General features: G+C 38.8%; 1 protein-coding gene across 8 annotated transcripts in view; it reads right to left on the reverse strand.

The window, feature by feature from the left end:
- The window catches only part of LOC135257857 (serine/threonine-protein kinase MRCK alpha-like), a 377,275-nt gene that overhangs the window by 45,134 nt on the left and 311,708 nt on the right, over positions 1-20,433 (reverse strand). For all 8 annotated transcript variants that reach the window (XM_064341039.1, XM_064341035.1, XM_064341036.1 and 5 more), the window contains 2 exons: positions 9,099-9,318; positions 8,696-8,758 (listed from right to left, as the gene is read on the reverse strand). In XM_064341039.1, coding sequence (XP_064197109.1) covers positions 8,696-8,758; positions 9,099-9,318 — 283 coding nt within the window. The remainder of the gene's footprint in view (positions 1-8,695; positions 8,759-9,098; positions 9,319-20,433) is intronic.

A 20,433-nucleotide genomic window follows, 5' to 3' on the forward strand; every position in this document is an offset into this window, starting at 1 on the left:
TTGAAGCCTGTTCAACATATCAATAAGCATAGGACTGTAGTGTTACAACACTAATCCATAGAAAACTATATTAAATATATTTCAAAAATTAAACAATTGTAAAGTAAATTACCTTTAAACAGGTATCACTTTATTGGTGATTTTCACTTTAAAATAGATCTAAAAAGAGCATATTTCAATAACAATACAGCATCTTCCTATAATAAAATATTTACAAATTAGAACAGCTGTTGCTACTGAAGTGAACTGAGTCTAAGCCTGCGCTGTATCAACCACGAATAATGCAGAAGCGCAGGGCACCTCACTTGCCAACCTTAGTTACTACTGCCATCTAGCGAAGATTCTGACAAATTACACTTTTCATCCTCTCAATCAGTAATGCGGGAGACACAGTTCCCTGGCTTTTACATTTGACACAAAACTACCGAACGTCGGAAAATTCTAATAGCGTACCGTTTATTTTTATTTTTATTTTTTTAAGTACCGAAAAAGTGCTGAAGTTTTGGTATACCGTGCAACAGTACGTCAGACACAGATTCCAATCCATTGCTCAGCTTCGCAGAGAATGGACATTTCAGAGCGCCTCAGAGACAGATAGAATAATAACACATAAATACACATTTCAAATAATAAATACGACATTGAGAAAAAACGAAACAAAAGACGAGATATCAAGTCGCGACCTACGCGCAGAGCAGCCTATCGTTTTATTTATTTAGACATTGGCAGATGAGAAAATTTTTGGTTACGCTGACCTATAAAACGCTATTCCAAAAGCAAAATTAGACATGTTATACATCGTTAGAAAGCTTATACTCTCACCTACGGAATAAATGAACTGTCAATCAAGCCAAATTGCACTAAAAAGGGCGACAACGCCGTAAGCAACGGGTGTGGTATTACGCACAACTATTATTGAAGATAGCTGACCCAGATAGCTGTCACAGATGCGCGTATATTTCACAAACGGATTGTCCAAGACAATATATGACCACTCATTTGCAAAAGGGACATCTCCACGCGTAAAACCAATGGTAAGATTCAATGTTTAGTTCCAGATATTGACTGTAGAATGACATGGTATAATTTTTAAAAAATTGTCTCGTTTATTTCATTATTCAGTGAGCAGCGTTGTCACTGCTGTATTGGCATATTTTAGGGCTAATGCCGGGTTTATTTTGTTGCTATGAAATATTACATAACATTACATTACAGGCATTTGGCAGACGCTCTTATCCAGAGCGATGTGCAACAAAGTGTAGAATCATAATCAGGAACAAGTGTGTCGAAAACCCTAGAGAGAAGTACCGTTCCAAGTGCAGGGAACAACCACATAGTTCAACTTGGACCCTGTAGGTTAAACTGATTAACACTAACACAAACAAGAACAGCAACAACGCAGTCTATGCAAAAATACAAGCAATAGTTAAGACGAGTTAAGTCACCTACGAAACAACTACCTAGTTACAACGCTAAGCTTACAGTCAATTTACAGATTAAATGGAGAATAAGATTTCTCTCAGCATACTGACGGATTTAAAGACTAAACGAACTCACCCGATATTGTCTTCAAATGGACCGTATTATTTATTTAGACATTGGCAGACTACAGCATAAATTGCGTCTTTTGTTTATATTCAATATTAGAAATTGCAGCGAGAAACTGCAGCTGTAGACACGAGATATTTTATGTTATGGTAGCAATGGAACGAAGCGGACTATACATGTATTGCCATCATTGTTTTATTATACCAGTGTGTTTTCGTGCGTTTGCACAGAAACTCAAAACCTACCAATAAAATGGTTTAGCTATTTCTCACCATAATGACAGATTTAAAGACTTAACGAACTCACCCGATACTGTCTTCAAATGGATCCATGCCAAAGAAAAGTAATTATTCATCCTCTCAAAAAGCTTTTACTAACAAACCTTTAATAGCCTAGCATGCACTCTGGCTGGCACTGTCTTCCACTGCTTCCCTGACGTTCAGACCCTCCCCTCACTGATAAAAACTAGACCCTACGGTGTCGGATTACTTGCGTCGCCATGGATGTCGCTTGTCGCAAAGAAGTTTACTAGATGTCATAACCGTTTAGGTTTGGAGCCACAGCTCTTCCGCACCCCACCTAATAAAAAAGTCCAAATGGCAGGCAAACAATATGGCGGACATATGTTGTAGAGCACATTCACATGCATCAGTCGATGAAGTTTTGTGTTGATCTGACTTACAGTGTGGGAGTTATGACCTTTTAAACATGACCCTTTGTTATAGCGCCACCATCTGGCCGACATGGGTTATTTTTTGTGCCTGAGTAGTGGGGGCCCATAGGAACCCAGCCACCAAATGTGGTTGGTGTACAACTTATGGTTGCTGAGCCTCAGACATTTTAGCGGAGAAAGCTTCCACGCCCCAACGAACAAGTCAAAATGGCAGGCAAACAATATGGCGGTCATAGGTGGTGCCAATGGCAAAGTTGTAGAGCACGTTCAGATGCATAGGTCGATGAAGTTTTGTGTTGATCTAATGTATGGTGTGGGACCTTTTACGCAAAACCCTTTGTTATAGCGCCACCATCTGGCCGACATAGGTGATTTTTAGTGCCTGAGTAGTGCGGGACCATAGGAACCCACCTGCCAAATTTGGTTGCTCTAGGACTTATGGTTGCTGAGCCTCAGACACTTTTAGCAGAAAAAAATAAGAATAATAATAATCCTAACAACTACAATAGGGTTCCACCAGCTTCGCTGCTTGGACCCCTAATAATCCAGATACAATAGGGTTCCACCAGCTTGGCTGCTTGGACCCCTAATAATAATAATCCGAACAGATACAATAGGGTTCCACCAGCTTCGCTGCTTGGACCCCTAATAATAATCCGAACAGATACAATAGGGTTCCACCAGCTTTGCTGCTTGGATCCCTAATACTCCGAACAGATACAATAGGGTTCCACCAGCTTCGCTGCTTGGACCCCTAATTACCGTTACCGTTCTTTCCAACCGCTGTGAGTAACTGACTTTAGCTGACGTTGTCATAAAAGTTTTCCCGACCGTGAAAACCACAGACATGTATATATGTCTATGGTGAAAACTGCCTGGCTTGTTTACATTTTGGACAGATGCGAGTGGGTAAATCTATCGCTCTTTCCATCGCAGAACTTTCGACACAAGCAAAATCGGAAGCGCTATCCTAAAATTTCTTCTTACCATTTTTATTTCTATAAGGGTTATGGGAAGTGAAGTCCATATTATGATCGGCTTGAGCAATCACCTCTAACTGTTGACTACATATCCCATTTGTCCTTTCGTAAGCTCAAACTTTTCGTGGCCATGGGGGTAAACCATTGCTACTGCGTGAAGAGGGGAGTCAATAATTCATGTTATGTTTACAGCCGTTACAGACCTTTCCACATAATTTTGAAGTCATCTTTTATTGCTGTTGAAGCCATTATTGTATGAAAGCTTTACATGGAAGAGGGATCAGTCATGGTTGGGGGGGACAATTCGATTCTTTACAAATATTGGGGGGCACACGTCCCACCCGTCCCCCCCGGTTCCTACGTCAATGATAGCCACAGATCAAAGTCTGGTGTCTGGTGCAATGCATATTCTGTAATATACTGTCTGTAAGTCTGGTGCAATGTATATTCTTTCCTGGGAAAGTTCACACTTGGCAATCACCACACCTCTCAACAGAATACTTAAACCTTCATTTGTGGCTGTCTCGAGATTTGTGTGGAATACTTGTCGTGGCACCGTGGCGAGTCTCCCTTTGCGCATCAAAATAAAACCTTTTCAATTGGAAAGTGGTCCTCAGTGTGTTACTTCATTGGGCCCAACTTCTTCCTCAAGGGAGAAGATTCCCAACAGTGTAAAGCCAATAGTAAGGTTGTATAATTATTCCATATTTAGTCCCAGATATTACATTACATTACATTAGAGGCATTTAGCAGACGCTCTTATCCAGAGCGACTTACACAACTTTTTTACATAGCATTTTACATTGTATCCATTTATACAGCTGGATATATACTGAAGCAATGCAGGTAAAGTACCTTGCTCAAGGGTACAACGGCAGTGTCCTTACCCGGGAATCGAACCTACGACCTTTCGGTTACAAGCCCAGTTCCTTACCCACTGTGCTACACTCCGTCCTGACTGTAGAATGGTATAATTTTAGAAAAATTGCTCTTGTTTATTTCAGTGTTCAGTGAGCAGCATTTTTCACAGCTGTATGGCACACCTTCGGCTATTGTTGGCTTTATCTTGTTGCTATGATGGAATACAAATTTTTAGCGGTAAAAGAATGTTTTCATGTATGCCCAGATAGACACTATTGTCCTGTGTGTCATGCATGGGGGGTGTAGTTACAAATGCAGATGAGACACAACACACAATAAAAAATCAACCGCTTTAACCCCACTTAAAACTTGGGGCATTTTGTAAAAATCCCCCAACCTTAAATAAACCCCATTAGCTCCAAAATTATATACAGTACAGGCATGCTTCAAAGCTTGAAATAAAGAGCACATTTGTACCAAAATTACCAAATCCCCTAATCCTATCGCTTTGTATATTCTTTATTCTTTATTTATATATAATACTGGAAATCAGATTTCTTTTTCCAATCATACCACAGGATGTAAAACAACACCAAGATACAAGTTTGAAGTAGATTGAACAAAGCAGTAAAATTTGACAAGTATTTTCCCAAATGTGGGCCCAAAGTGTGAAGTGAATGAACTAATGTCTTTCACATACAGGCTCACACACAGACACACATGCAGATCAAACCCTGATCACAACAGGGTGAGACCCCACAAGGAGGAAAATTACCAATATATAATCAAATCATAAATAATTTACAATACAATAGTGCCCTTTATCACGACTGCAGTTGTTTATGCAAGCATTTGCAGATAAACAACGGTGTTGTTTTTGTCATTTAAAAAAATATTTGCCTTTTAGGAACGACGACGATGACTAATTTGTTTTGCATTTTAAATGAGGAAAATACGACAAAACGAAAACAGACCCCAAAGATTTTTTTGCAGTTGCTTTGTTGCAGATATAAATATATTACAATCGCGCATATAATTCATCAGCGGTGTGAAACTCTTTCCAGCCTCTTTGGCCAGTGAAGTTCAGCAAAATTTTCTATGAAAAAGTAAATATTGTAGTTTTAAAAAAGCATCTGAAATAGTTCAGTCTATTCGTGGTGATACTACAACTCCCATGACCACTATGTGGACACTGTGTAAATCCTACTGACCATGCCCTCATGCTTTGGCTTCTCTTCAGTGGGAGAAGGTGAACTCTGCCAAAATCAAACATCCGAACATGATGCAGCATACAAAGGTGTGCATACCATTTCTCATTGTGGCTTTAAAGTGTTTAGTGACACTCTACAACATTGGAGAGCACAGATTCAGATTCTCCAGCTCTGATCAGAAAACATGGCAGTGACAACAATTGCAGCACCAAACACAGAAAACAATGGTTAGCTAAAAGTAGCCTAAACTTAGACCACAGACAGTTTTGTGACTTGGACAGATGGACATCCATGATTTCAAGACGCTTTAGTTTATTTAGCGCTGCAAAAAAAAGTGTTTGGTTTAACCGGTGGCATACAGTGCGTAACCCAACACAGGTGTAGTTATTGCCACACCACCAATACTGGTACTTTGCAACTTAAAGTAAAAAAACAAAAACAACAAAAGTGCATTAGCAGAGCGTCAACATTGATAGTATTAAATTTATATAAGCACATTATATTCCCAAAATGCTCAATACCATCATGTATAGCCAATTCTCCTCATCTGCCTGCATTGCAAATAAGAAAAAATATTTTTATTTGCAATGCAAACTTGTGCAATTACCTATATTTACTTAAATCAAAAACGTTTAATCAATAATTTTTTTGAAAAAAATTAATTCATTTTTTATATTAATCTTTATTGTCTTAAAGAATTCTGCAGCTGGACATTGCTGTATGCACACGTGAAGCAGTGTTCACTCGTAAAAGGAACATGCATGGTCACAACTGATGTATTGTCAAATACTGATTATGATTATATTACAGAGTATTTTATAATCATGGTATTTATTATAGGCAGGGCATTAAATGTGGCAAAAAACTGTTTGGGCTAAAAGGTGACCAAAACACTTGGTTATTTTCGTTGACTAAAATAAATATGATTTTAGTCATTTTTTTGGACTAAAATGAATGAAGAAGGCATGACTAAATATGACTAAACTGAAATTAAATGAAATCAAAATACTAAGACCAGGACTAAATCAACAAGCACGGAACCGTCTACACCCATGGCACAACTCACTTCCGCAGACACATTTTAGCTGGCACCACCTGCGCATGCTTCCTACTAAACGAAGCACCACCTGCGCATGCGTCCCACAAAACGTCCCTCAAAGGTCATCCGTGAGTGAGTGAGTGACCACAATTTGCCATGGATGTGTCCGGGCCGCTTCCTGTCAAGGCCTGTACTATGTCATAACACTTAGATGGCATGTCGTAACACTTCGATGGTCCGGCGTGTGTGCGTAGCTGCAGTGTTTCTGCACCGCGACTATAAAAGGCGTCATACTAGTGTTGTCACGATACCAAAATTGTTACTTTGATACTGATACCAGGTTTATTATTACGATGCTCAATACTGAAATGATACTTGAAACTTAAACGATGCTAAATCGATACTCGGTACCTAACGATACTGAAATTACCTTAATAGATCACAAACGTAATGTCCACAAGGGTTGACCTCATTTTCGAATTCATGGTTTATTAACAACCTGGTTCATTAACAACCTTTAAGTTGAAGCCTCTTCAACATATTAATATGCATAGGCCTATAGTGTTACAACACTGAACAATAGAAAAATATGTTAAAAATATTTCAAAAATTAAACAGTTGTAAACTAAATAATCTTTAAAACAGGTCTTTCACCTTTAAATAGATTTAAAAACAGCATATTTTAATAACAATACAACATCTATCTATAATAAAATATTTCCAAATTGGAACACCTATTGCTACTGAAGTGAACTGAGTCAAAGCTTGCGCTGTATCCAGGAAGTGAATGCACAAGCGCAGGTCACCTCACTTGGCAACCTTAGTTGCTACTGCCATCTAGCGAAGATTATAACGGCACTTTTTGCGTTTCAAATTCTATTTACATACATAGAAATACTTGTTTTCAAATGCTCCTGAAAATGCTTTCAGCTCAATGAAAATAACGCATAACGAATAATGGTTTTTGCTAGCCTGTATACAAAAAGCAGTTTGGTTGCTTAGGGATCCAAGGGGGATTTTAGTGATATCAATATCAGCAGTATTAGCAGTTGTTTGACTTGTTGCGGACAGTTATTGGATTATAAAATACCTGGGGTGTCAGCTAGAGCCCTCCTCTAGGGAAGATGACTTCCTTGTTATTTTTTCTGTTTTCAAGATGGGGTTTTTGCATCAAAGTACAAAGTGTCTAAGCTTCACTACAGTGTAGGTGTTACAGTAGTGCACCTTGAATCAGTGATAGAAAAAAGCAATCGCAACTTAAGAGAATGCCATTTTTAGACACCAGTGCCTAACTGGGGCTGTAAGAGAAGCCAAGCGAAGTTGACCAGCTTGCCAGACTAGACACTTTTCTTTAAATTTAGATAGCTTCTCTGTCTCAGGCAATGCAATTGTTAAAACCTTGAATGATTCAGATCCAGATCTCTCCTTTCAGGCTGGTATTAATGAAATCCAGCCTTGAAACATCTCCAACTTGTACAGAATGCAGAAGCTAGGGTATTAACAAGACCTAAGAAATGTTAACATTCTACAAGATTGTATTCTTAATGTATATGGCTTTAAATCGTTTGGCTCCACAATATCTTGTCCTTCCAAGATTTCTTTGCTCAAATGGTGCTGGCTATTTGAAAATACCAAGTATATCTAAAATTACAACTGGAAGAAGAGCCTTCTCTTACAGATCTCCTGTCTTACAGAATAATCTCCCTTTGCATGTTCGAGCTTCAGGCACACTCTCTGTCTTTAAACGCAGGCTCAAAACAAACCTCTTTATGCAATCCTTTAGTGAAGGATGTCTGGGAATGGTAAATCAGGACCATAGAGCTGTTATGTGAGCTGAGTTGACAATGCTTTTTCCCTGTCACTGCTTTACCGTAATGTGCCAGTTTGGGGCACTGTCAGTCAAGAAGCATTCTAATGGACATGCCGCCAATCTATCACACACACATTCACTCAAACACTCATACCTAGGGGCAATTTAGAGTCACCAATTCACCAACCTGCATGTCTTTGGACTGTGGGAGGAAACCCGAAGGAAACGCACGTGGACACGGGGAAAACATGCAAACTCAACATAGAAAGGCCCAGGCTGGATTCAAACCCAGACCATTCTTGCTGTGAAGTGACAATGCTACCCACTGTACCTCCGTGCTGCAAAAGAGTTCCACACAAATTTTATAAGCCTAAGGCTTATCAGCTCGGTCAATGGCTGGAAAAAAACTATATAAACAAAAGCAATAGGGTAGAATGCATGGACCCAAAATATAAAACTAACTGTAATACTGTCTGCATGCGTGAGTGTGTGTGTGTTTGTGTGCAAGCAGAAATATGAAGTGTGTATAAGCAGAGTGTTGACAGATAAAAATACGTGTTTTTCACGTCTTACCATCTTTGGTAACATGGATAACATACAGCCCCTCCTCGTTGCCCAGTGCAACACGCTCATGATCTGAAGATGACAAAATGCATTTCAATAAAAACATGTTTTCAATGAAAAAAAGGCAATTGTGAATGATTACAGAGCTTTAATAAGAACCAGGAGAGAGGTACCAATAATGATGAAGGTCATTAGACTATCCGCTGTGCTAGACTACCAATGATCTCGGACTGTGTGGTCTTTGGTGTGTGTATTGTAGGACTTAGGCTGGTGGTCTTTCACATGTCTGCTCTGGGAGATGGATTGTATGGTCATTAGTGTGTGTGCTGTGGGTAATGGACTATGCTGTCTTTTGTGTGTATAGTGAGAGATGGCTGGTCTTTACCATGTGGGCTGCAGGAGACTGCATTACCTATGATAGCTGCAGACTGTGTAGTTTTGATAAGTGGCAAAGTACTATCATAGGCCTCCTTGGGGATGTAGACAAAGCGCTCCTTCAGCTTGTTCTTCTTTAGGATGCGGTGCAGCTCATTCAGAAGCCCCACCCACTTGTTCCTTTCCTGGTCGCTGTCTGCCAGGATCAGGATGGAGCACTTGTTACTGCCGGAGGTTGAGAGCTGAGATGCTGTCACCTGTGAAGAGACACAGTTCTTTTTTCATACCTGTTCACCGATTCAGAAATGGAATATTTGATCACACATTCCATTAGAATGCTAAATGTCTTTAAAATGATCCATGTGGTTAGACAAAATTGCTGAACAGAGAAAAATGGGTAATAATATTCCAAAATGATCCCCAATTTAACCCCTTAGCACACATACCAAATCTTGCCAATCCTTGCCCATTTAGGGGGTACCCTATTTAAAGCCTTATAACTCCAGATGTGAACACCACCGAGACTTGAAAAATGGCTTAAATGAAGCAGGACATTTGTACAATTTACAATACTAATGAAGATTAGTTTATATTCATAATTTTGAAAGAAATAAAGTGCCACAAATGCAATTGTCTAGACAAAAAATCAAAAATGAATTTGCACTTTTTTAGTTTGCAATGAAATACTGAGAGATTGCATATATACAGCAGGTTAAACTATACATGTGCTGGATCAAAAACTTCTTGACCACAAATTCATAAAATCTAAGGGTGAATATGTAGAACTACTATAGATTTATGAAGCAAAAACTAAGCAGTGTACCCAGCGTCTCCAAATCTATCTAAAATGTCTAAATTATGCTGTAAATCACAACATATTGACGTATTTCACTGCAAATCAACTGTTTTGTCTCAAGAAACTCACTGTTGCACTCATTTTCAAGTGGGAATTGCAAGCTTTCCATCAGTACAGTGGTCTAAAATATCTAGGGATCCAGAAACATATCCAAAATCTCTCCAAAAATGAATAAAATGCTTTTTGTCCATTATAAAGCATATAAATGAGCCCCTTATGACGTTTTAAGATAGAACATTGCTATCAGGTTAGAAAATAATGCAAAAATATTGTCATATAATGCGGTACAGTACCTAAATGTGTAATAATTAACTCTTGTATGTATTTCTATACTCTATACTTTCATATTTTGAGCAGTAATACTTACATAGCAATGATGTAATCTTATCTGTTTTCAGTAGATAGAGACAGGAAATCAATTATATATTTCTATCCGCTCCTGTCTTACACCAGAAAACGATGTCAGCTAGGTCTATCAGCAAACATATGGTTTAGCTACGGTCAGAAGTCCTCAATAATAATAATATTTTCCAAGAAATTCCGAAAAATAGTTGACAACGTTTCGTTAGCAGTGTCTTTGTTTTACTGCTACCACAGAGTGAATGCGTAATTGAATGCGATAAGAAAAACCTTCGGTTACGCTGACCTATAAAACGCTATTCCAAAAGCAGGGTTCCTGCAGGTTTCAACAAGTTAAATTTAAGACTTTTAAAGACCTTTTTAAGACCACTTTGAATAGAATTTAATACCTATTTCATGGCCATACTGGCAGAAAAGTATGAAGGAAAATTACTATGAAAGAAGAAAACCCACAAAACAATGTGGGTTGAGGCATATCCACTAAAGTCTAGCCAAGCTGAGAATGTAGCATAATGCATTGTGGAATTTTTCTACAGGATTGGAGCTCTTAAAAGAATTCTCACTGACTGAGGAGGGGAATTTGGGAATATGGCGCTGTCCTATCATCCTACTACCTGAATAAAGAAACTTTGAAAATCTGGACCCCATAAAGTTGTATAAGCACACTAATATAGCATTCTTTCTTAAAATAAGAAAGCCTACTTCGTTCACTTTTGAACAAGTATAGGCCTACACATTGTGGCAATCTGCCTCTTCAACATAAATATTTAGTGCCTTATTTAAGTTAATAACAAGTTAATAACATTTAATAACACTAATCATGGCACATAATATTCTGTTTTAAATTAATTAGTAACATGATGTTGGGTTTAGAAAGTTAGAAAAGGGAGGAAGTGAGGTATGACGGAAGGGGAGTGGAGAATTCGGAAAGTTAGACCAAGGACAGAAGAGAGAGGGAGCGGGAAGTTTGAAATCCATGAACAAAGGAACTGAAAAAAAGCTTAAAGTGTATCCTTTTGTATTATCCGGTTCTTTCTGTGATTACCCTGGGATAGTATTCCGTTCATTTCCTTTGGATTAAGGAACACTGGATCTTCTATTGTTTCTTCTGGGAGGAACATAACCCAAGAAGACAACAGCGCAAGGAACTGGTTTGGAGTTTTTTAAATTCCTTTTTACTGTTCCCCATTGTCAGAAATGTTGTTACCTTTACATTACATTACATTACATTACAGGCATTTAGCAGACGCTCTTATCCAGAGCGACTTACACAACTTTTTTACATAGCATTTTACATTGTATCAATTTATACAGCTGGATATATACTGAAGCAATGCAGGTTAAGTACCTTGCTCAAGGGTACAACGGCAGTGTCCTTACCCGGGAATCGAACCTGCGACCTTTCGGTTACAAGCCCAGTTCCTTACCCACTCCTTACCCACTGTGCTACACTCCACTACCTCGAAGAAGATACCAGAAACCTAACCTCCCCATGCTCCTAAATCTGTTGTTTCTAATCTCCGCTGAAAACTCTTTTATTTTAACAATTTTATTTTCTCTGCTTGCCCGACCCAGACCTACATTTTTTTCGTACTAACATAAACTCATAGTCTGTGACCACCCCATAACTCTTCAATGCCTGTTTGATATTTTAAAAAAATATAAATTTCACTTCATTATTTTTCATTGAAAGACGGAGTTTTTTTTCTAAATCTCTGTGTTTGAAATTGTTTAGTGAACAAACTTTCGGGTTTGCGAACTGATGAAGCGTCTCCGCATATTGCGTTTCACTTATTTTTGGTTAAATGAAAGACTGAACTGAAATGAAATGTTGAATGCCTGCTTGGTTTTTTCGTTTGGGTATTATTATTATACTTTACTAATTTTCCTCGAAAGTTTTTTGTTTATCTCTGTGTTTGACATTGTTCAGTGAACGAATTTTTGGAGTGAATTGACGGAGTGTCTCCACATGTTGCGGTCTCATTTAACGTTGGTGAAATGAGAGTGCATGTCTTCGTTGAACTGAACTAAAAAATGTACAGAAAACGATTTAATTTCTGAATTTTATGAATGATATTATGGACTATAAATGACATTTATATGCAACGTGAGTTGGAATTTTTTTTTCGTTTCTTTGTATTGTTGTGCGGTTGGAAGGACTATGGTTTCCGTAATGGACCGACAACAAAAAATACCCTTAATTCTGAATACATTCAGTGATTTTTCTTTCTAAAAATGACTGTTGTTGTAATGTTTTGGTCTTAATAGGAACGGTATTGTAGTGTAGGCCTACCATTTTTTTGGCAGATTACCGCTGCCTGGCACCCAACGTGAAAAAAAGCTATCTTAAGTTATTTAATAATTGGCTGCGCTACAACATCAGGAAAACATACTTAAGATTATACTTCTTTGCAACATTTAGTACAAGTATTCTCAAGCAGGCTGCAGAATTTATACTAAAATGCTTAACTAGTAGTAAGACACTAGTGCTCAGTGGATGTATATGATTACTATAAACTAAAACGTGAACCAGTTAAATCACAAAGTTATCAAAATCAGACTAGTTGGCCTATATTTGAAGTTAACAAGTAGCCTACAGTTTTTATTTTATTTAATTAAGGGGATGGTTTTATGGTTTTGAAGACTCCGCGCTACAATGACATTATACACAGATTGACGAGCGTTTTTATATTTTTGTGCATGGTAGGGTTGATCTAAATTCAGTTACAGAATATAGTGCTTTTTTCCTAAAATAGTATTTCTCGATGTAATTGTGTCGTGTTAGCACATTTCTACTTTTGCGGGTCAGGCACTTTTCACGGTAAAAATAAATTTTTTCCCGATATTGCTTGTGTCAAAAGTGCTGCGACGAAAACAACGATAAGAGATTTACCCAGGAGCCACATCTGCTCAAAATGTAAACAAGTAAGGCATTCTTCACAGTCGGGAAAATTTTATGATAACGCTACATTGGACACATTTGATGGTCCCAAAGCAGGGGCAAACACCCCACATAGCCAGCGACTCCGGGCCAGATCTGCGCCAAGTCCAGCTCGGCTGTGCAGACTTCGGGCCAGAATCGGCGCAGATCTGGCCCAGAGTCGCTGGCTATCTGGGACAGAAGAGATGGCAGGCGTTTGTTGTTGGTTTTTCACTTGGGCCTTGTGTTTCTCTTCCTGATCCTGCGATTCTAAAGCCTTTACCCCCAATGTTCCTAGTTTAACTTTTCTTTCATTAAGTGCAGCGGGCTTCAAAAACGTTCCCCTCCGCTGGTTTCAACCAAGCATTAAGCATGCTTTTCTCCAACCACGTATTGTTAAACTTACACTTCCCCATAGTTCCTGATTAAAGTAAAGATTTTAAGATGTATAATCGTGACACGCTAGCAGAATTTCTCTTTACCTCAGGCTCTGACTGACACTAGCTCAAGCTTGGTTGCTAGGCACAGTTGCTGAGACCCCTGTCTCAGTTTACATTATTACGTTGGAGTGGAAGAGTCAAATAGCTGAAGATAGATTACAACAGCGGTCGGGGGTTTAAACACATAGATAGTTTGAAGATAGATCTAGCGGTCGGGGGTTTAAACACAACACAAAATGAACCACTGTTTGCCACAAATCTTTGCATGTGAACTATTAATTAAAAATCGATACTGTTTTTGAGAATCGATACAATATCGCAAAACATAATATCGCGATACTCAAGTGTATCAATATTTTCTGACACCCCTAATAGATTTAGAGGTGATATTGCTATCCACACCAAATGTAATATATAAATAAACTACATGCATCAGATCCCTGAGTTTCTCATTTGGGTTCAACAAGTCCCATGAGGCACATTCGAAACAGCCTTTCAGAATTTCATTGTAACTTTTTGACAAGACTTTAACTGTTTTTACCAGCTTCTCAGTCCTCTAAACAACAAGGTTGTACGCAGGTGCCAGTGGTCAGCAGAGCCAAGGGGGGCAGGGGGATGGATTTGAAAACATTTTGGATGTTGCCATAATATATATCCAGCAGCTTGTTAAAGCATGTAGGGCCTGTAACGTATTGGTAATAATTTTTCTTTTGAGTTTGGCCCACAGAAGAATGGTTGAGTTCCCCGAGGACAAACTTTGGTGAGTCAGGAGACAAAAGTTCCAGTTTGTGAACAGTGTTCCTGATGTGATCGGAAGCAGAACTATCATTTGCTTTGTGGTGGATATATAAAAGGATGAAAAACAACTGAGGGAATTCCCTTAGGATATAAAAGAGAAGAGTGACACAGCTACAGTATGTTCCATGTCAGGTTCACAGAGTCTCTCCCGAACAACAGGTGTCTTACACCAGCATTTGTATACATAAAAGCACACACACTAACCATGTTCTTTACCAGACTTTTGTTTTTATCAATCTAAACGAATGGGTATTTCAAAGTCGTCAATAAGCAATACACTGTCATGGTTACCCTTGTCCAGCCATGTTTTAGTAAAAGCCGCCAATGACACATATCTGAATTCATGCATGCCAGGGCTCTACGCTAACTTTTTTCCAAAGGAGTACATGTGAAATTTAGGAGCACAGTGAAAAATGTTCAAGTAACACAGAGTTTATTAATAAACAATTTGTTACATAGACCCTGTTTACACTTTTAAAATGCGTTTTGGTGATCCGAACACAAATGGACAGCCGAGACACATCTGTGTCTATCATGCGTCTCCAAGATGTCCAGCTGACCACTTGTGTTCAGATTTCGTTACTGCCTTCGTCACTTCCGCTAGAAGGTCAAAAGTCTGTCGCCAGACAAGCGCCAGGGCTGCGTTTCCCAGAGTCTCCTTAGCGCTATGTGCGTCGTAAGGTATCCCTTAAGCTCTTCCTTTAGCTCTCGAGCTGTTTCCCAGCGTCTCCTTAGTTAAGGTATACCTTTAAAAGGGTGGTCTGGGGCACTCGTAAGCTGTCCCTTAGCGCTGCGCTCCGCGATTTCAGCCTTATTATGCCAACATTTTGCTTTTCAAATCGACAGTTGTACTACAGTGCGCATCTAGTAGCACATCTGCATGCGAAAATTACATAGATAGTTTAATATTAACTTTTTACGAAAATTAATTTTCCAATCAACGTTTCTGTGCATAGCACGTCGTGAGAATGTTGACGCTTTACCTGTCTATCCACATCATGATGGTAATTAAGTATAGGGCCTATCCATGATACTAATCCAATTTGTGAAAAGAAAAAATAAGTTTTTTTTAATTTATACGTATTAGCGCTAACTTAGGATATGGCTTTTCTGACTGCATACCCTGTAGAAATTAGTTTGTTTGTGTGTGAGTCAATGATAAACACTGAATTGGAAGAAACCGCCGGTTTATTAAGAATATAAAACCTGTGTGTGCAAAAACAACGTTGAGTGAGTCTACTTGCATGACCGAACTAGAACACGTTGATTGGCTAACTATAAACACACATACAGGTACAGTGGCTCATAATGGACAAACATAGCCAAATGATCTACATCCCCTTCCTTTAGCTCACACCTCCTATATAAAACAAAATAGCACAGGGTAAATATCAACATTACGGAACATTTTTCTTACCATGTTGTTTTACGGTTTTCGGTAAACAACCCAATAATGATATTCTTGGTTAAACTTAAGATTATCCAACAGCAAATTAAGGTGGATGAACAAATCACTTTAACAGGTAGACCTATTCATAAGGCAGAATTCATCATTGTCAATTTCCACAGACGCGCTTTTGCCTTTCATCTACGATCATTTTTGAATTGCAGAGAAAAGTTCACGGGAATCAGTGCAGTGCAGTGATATGCTGCTACAGTTGCCTATATATTGCGTGACAGAAACAAATTAACATTAGACCTTTGTTTCAATAAGAACAAAATAATTCACCCATATGTAGCCTATGTCCTTTCCCTTGGGCTTCCACGAAGTCCCAGACTATGGCTTATATGTCCCGATTGATGCTTTTTTATTTTATCCTTTGTAGCCTATATGTACGTATTTATTGAAACTATCACAAGGTCTCGTCTAAACGGACTCTTAAAGAGATTAGCAGATGATCTCTAGTAGGCATAGCTTCCTCTTCTGCAATATTAGATTGATGTAAAATGATTATGACAACACTTGTTATATTAAAACATCACTCACAAGCCTTTACAAGTGAGACAATCGATTCGCTTGGCATCGATTGATAAACTTTTCAGCACCACAGTGAAGGCCAGCTCCAACTTACGATGTACCTTAACAGTTGTACCTTAAGAGTTGCCTTAAGGTATAGTCTGGGAAACACTTGTAAAAAAGCGGTTTCCCTTAAGAAGGTATACCTTAAGAACCTTCGTAAAACGTTAAGGTACATCGAAACTCGGAAACGCAGCCCAGATTTGTTTCGCATGGGCTAGCTAAGGAAACAAAAATGTTTCAAGAACTAATATACATGTACGGGCTATTCCAACTGTTGAGATTGCCAGGACAAAGTCATTTGCGACTTGCAAAACAACCACCACGTCCTGCATTGATGACGTATTTTTCTGTTACGTCCTTGTCGGGGACGCATCAGGAAGCATTAGCATTTACACTACAAAAGATATGTGGTCAAATGCGTCCCAGACCACCTCGGCAAGTGGTTTGAGTGATCGGATCACAATGCGTCTTGGTGGTCATTTACACTTGTATTTAGCGCTGTCCACTTGTGATCCGATTGCCCAAGACTCATTTTAAAAACAAGTGTAAACAGGGTCATACATATTTATACTGCATGTGTGTGTGTGGTTCTTTTCCTTGTGTGCAATTATGATGTGAAAACCAGTGGAGGACTATGGAAGTGGAAGACCCTAGTATCTAGACACTAGGCATGGGCCTTAAAATATTGACAAAGCTTTTTAAAACATTGAAATGTTGAAACACAGCTTTTTAAATAAAATATTCCAAGAGCTTTTTAAAACATTTGAAAGTTTTTTTTTTAAACATTGAAGCACTGAAACAACTTTTTGAAACATTGAAACAGTTTTTAAAATATTGACACTGCATTTTAACAGATGTATTGGTTCTACAATACAGGTTTTTTTCTCACTCTGTGTGTGTGTGTATGTGATAATGAACATGTGTGTGCAGAACATGACGTTGTTTTCGAACTCTAGCCATGGGAACATTTTGAGCCAATTCACATTAAATCTATATGCTCTAGGTTATAATCTTTACTGGCACACTGTGCTCGTAAATTATTTTTCCGGTTCGCACATATCTATTTTTAGGGGCAAATGCGAGTGAAATACTCGCACTGTAGAGCCCTGCATGCAACATTACCCTGTAAGGAGGTTTACAGAATTGTGTCCCAAAAAAAAAAACAGACTCTGTCTATGGTGACTGGGAGTCAGCAGGGTCTGACAAAGAGACAGTGCTCAGTGGCAAAAAATCTTACTGGATCAGCATTATGCAAAACCAAAAAACAAAAAAAAAGTTCTCCATAATACAGTGTAATGATATTTTGTATTTTTGGAAACACAATGTCATGGGGAACATGCTGGTATCTCAACTACAAAGGTTAACCCAGTGTGATATGCTTATAGGGATAGCGCAAGCAACTGATCTGTACTGTTTTATGAAGATTGCGTCCTAATTTGATGACTTGGAGTTTTACTTTGATCATTGGGTATATAGGGAGAAAACTGTAATGGTTCGGGGAGACTCGTCAATACGAGCTAATACGCGCCATCTCACTACGCACACTTTGCATCAGATGCTTTGCATCTGCATGTTACCATCATTGCACATACTGTAAAATAAACTGCATTCACTTTAATCTGGCATTCCTTTTTGACTGTTACTGCTGCACACCTAGCAGTTTTATGGTCCTAACATAAGCATATAACTCAGGATACCTGCACCCAGTAGTCACTCGGTTAAACACTAGTGCCGTAGCAAGAAACACAATTGTATCTATTCAGGCAACACACGCCAGAGGCATGTCCGTGTCTATCACGATTAATCCGCATAAAGCCACACTACTGGAAAATCACTTGCAGACTCCTTCGATACACAACTGTTAGCACAGAGGAAAGGTTAAAATGCTACTTTGGAGTCAGATAACCAAGATAACATTAAATTAATCCTGTTCCAGTAGCACCAGGTAAGGAAATCCAAGCCAAACAGGATCTCACGACAAACAAACAATAAACTAACCCAACCAGATCGCTACAAGGGCAGCGCCCGGACCAGCATAAATTATTCACCATTAATCTGATTTGTGGCTATAAGGTTAATATAGGTATCTGTCGCACGATCAGTCCAGCAGTTGGCGACTGCCGCAGATGGGTCAGTATTTCATTAGCCTAGTATAGTCTTGCATTAACATAAAATGTATTCGGGTCCTTGAAGGACTAGAAGCAATACAGTCGTTTTGAAAGTTAGGTTGGAAACTATGAAGTGATATCAGGACAGTTTCCCATGGCTAGTCTGCGTGATTCAGAAATTCTGAGCGTGTTTTAAGTTTTTGGGCTCTGTATTCGAGATTCAATGTCACACGGTACATGAGCACAGTCAATGGCGCAGTGTGTGGCCACTGGCCGTGACTTGTAATTTTAGGTATTTTTGGTACCGGAGGTGAGCATCACAGCAGAAAGCTCAGAGGCGCACCTGTAGTCTGGGTTGGATTATACTGAATACATTATCAGTGGGTGTGGTGGTGCAGCTGTATTTGTAAATAGATAACCTATTTTCATTCCCTTTTAAGAGCTGTGTGCATTGCGCAGGGCATGTTGCCAATTTCTGTAGTCTACTGCTGCAATAGAAAATGAGGCAGATGATATGCTAATCAGATTGAATTGGCAAAAAAAAAACAAAACAAAAAAAACCTCCTCTCCCTCTCCACCTTAGCTAATGTGGTGAGCGTTCTGGCGCAGAAAAAATGGCAGCCGTGCATCACCCAGGTGGGGGCTACATATTGACCGTAGGTGAGGTGAGTTCCCACTCATCACTGTAAAGCACTCTAAGTGTTCAGAAAAGTGCTATATAAATGCAATGATTCATTCAGATGTTTCTCACAAAACGTTCTTTTGTGGGAGGTGCAGAATTGGGCAGTCAATTATTTTTCAAAAATTGAGTTTCAACAAATCTCATAAGTAAGGGAAATTTGTTCAAATTTGCTTGAATTTTCTAGCAGACAAATGTATGCTCTTTGTAATGCAATTTCACAGCTTTTGATTTCAAATTCAATTCAGAAAAAAAGTGAAAATTGTTACAATTCTGCCGGTTCTCCTCTATAAATCTTCTTGACCACAAGTGGTAATGGCATTCTCTGCCCAGCTGTACTTGGAAATAAAGTATACATGCCAAAAAATAATTTTATTTCTTTGCACTGATATTATTTAATGAAGAAAAATACTGTACAAGGCAATACACGTTCAAGCTGATTAAAAAATTTCCACAAGTAAGATATGTTAGAACAGTGTAAACAACAGACTGGACTGACCTGAAAATTGTGATGAGCTGCCAAAATTTCACTACGCCATGCTGTATTTACTGACACGCCCCCAGCTCCCCTCCCACTTCCGTGCACGATGAGTCACAAAATTACCAAACCACTCAGGTGCGTTGAAATGTATGGCGAAAATACCACTTTGCCAATGCGACGGCTCACAACACGCCATGTCATGGACATCCCTAAACGTTAATATTGTAAAAGAGGTGCTATTAATGTAACAAAATGTAGATGTATGAATATATATTTTTTTGATTTAGACAGTTCGTTATTTTGTATTTTTATGGGACTTGTATTTTAATTTGAAAGGCCATTTAGATCTCGCGAATAAATTTGAAATAAATACTATAGCATTTGAACCAGAGACTGTAAAAAATATGGACAAAGCTACTGGGACGTCACCCATTGACTCTCCATGGGTCTCTAAAACACGTTTTGAAGCTCAATGGCGGGCACGGCCAGACTGTCGATTTGGAGCCAAAACCATAGGGGTTAAACTGTTCTGTGATTTTACAATGTGACTGACAGTCCGGTGCGGAAAAGCCCATCAACCTGAACGAACGATTGCAGAACGAACTCGAGACTGTCTGCCGTTATGCTTTAAAATATATTATCAAATGTTTACGGAGTTTAATTTCCATCCGTGACTGTACTGTGTCATGTAATCATGTTATATGTATGAC

Source organism: Anguilla rostrata, chromosome 6 (assembly GCF_018555375.3).
Source record: "Anguilla rostrata isolate EN2019 chromosome 6, ASM1855537v3, whole genome shotgun sequence".
NCBI lineage: Eukaryota > Metazoa > Chordata > Actinopteri > Anguilliformes > Anguillidae > Anguilla > Anguilla rostrata.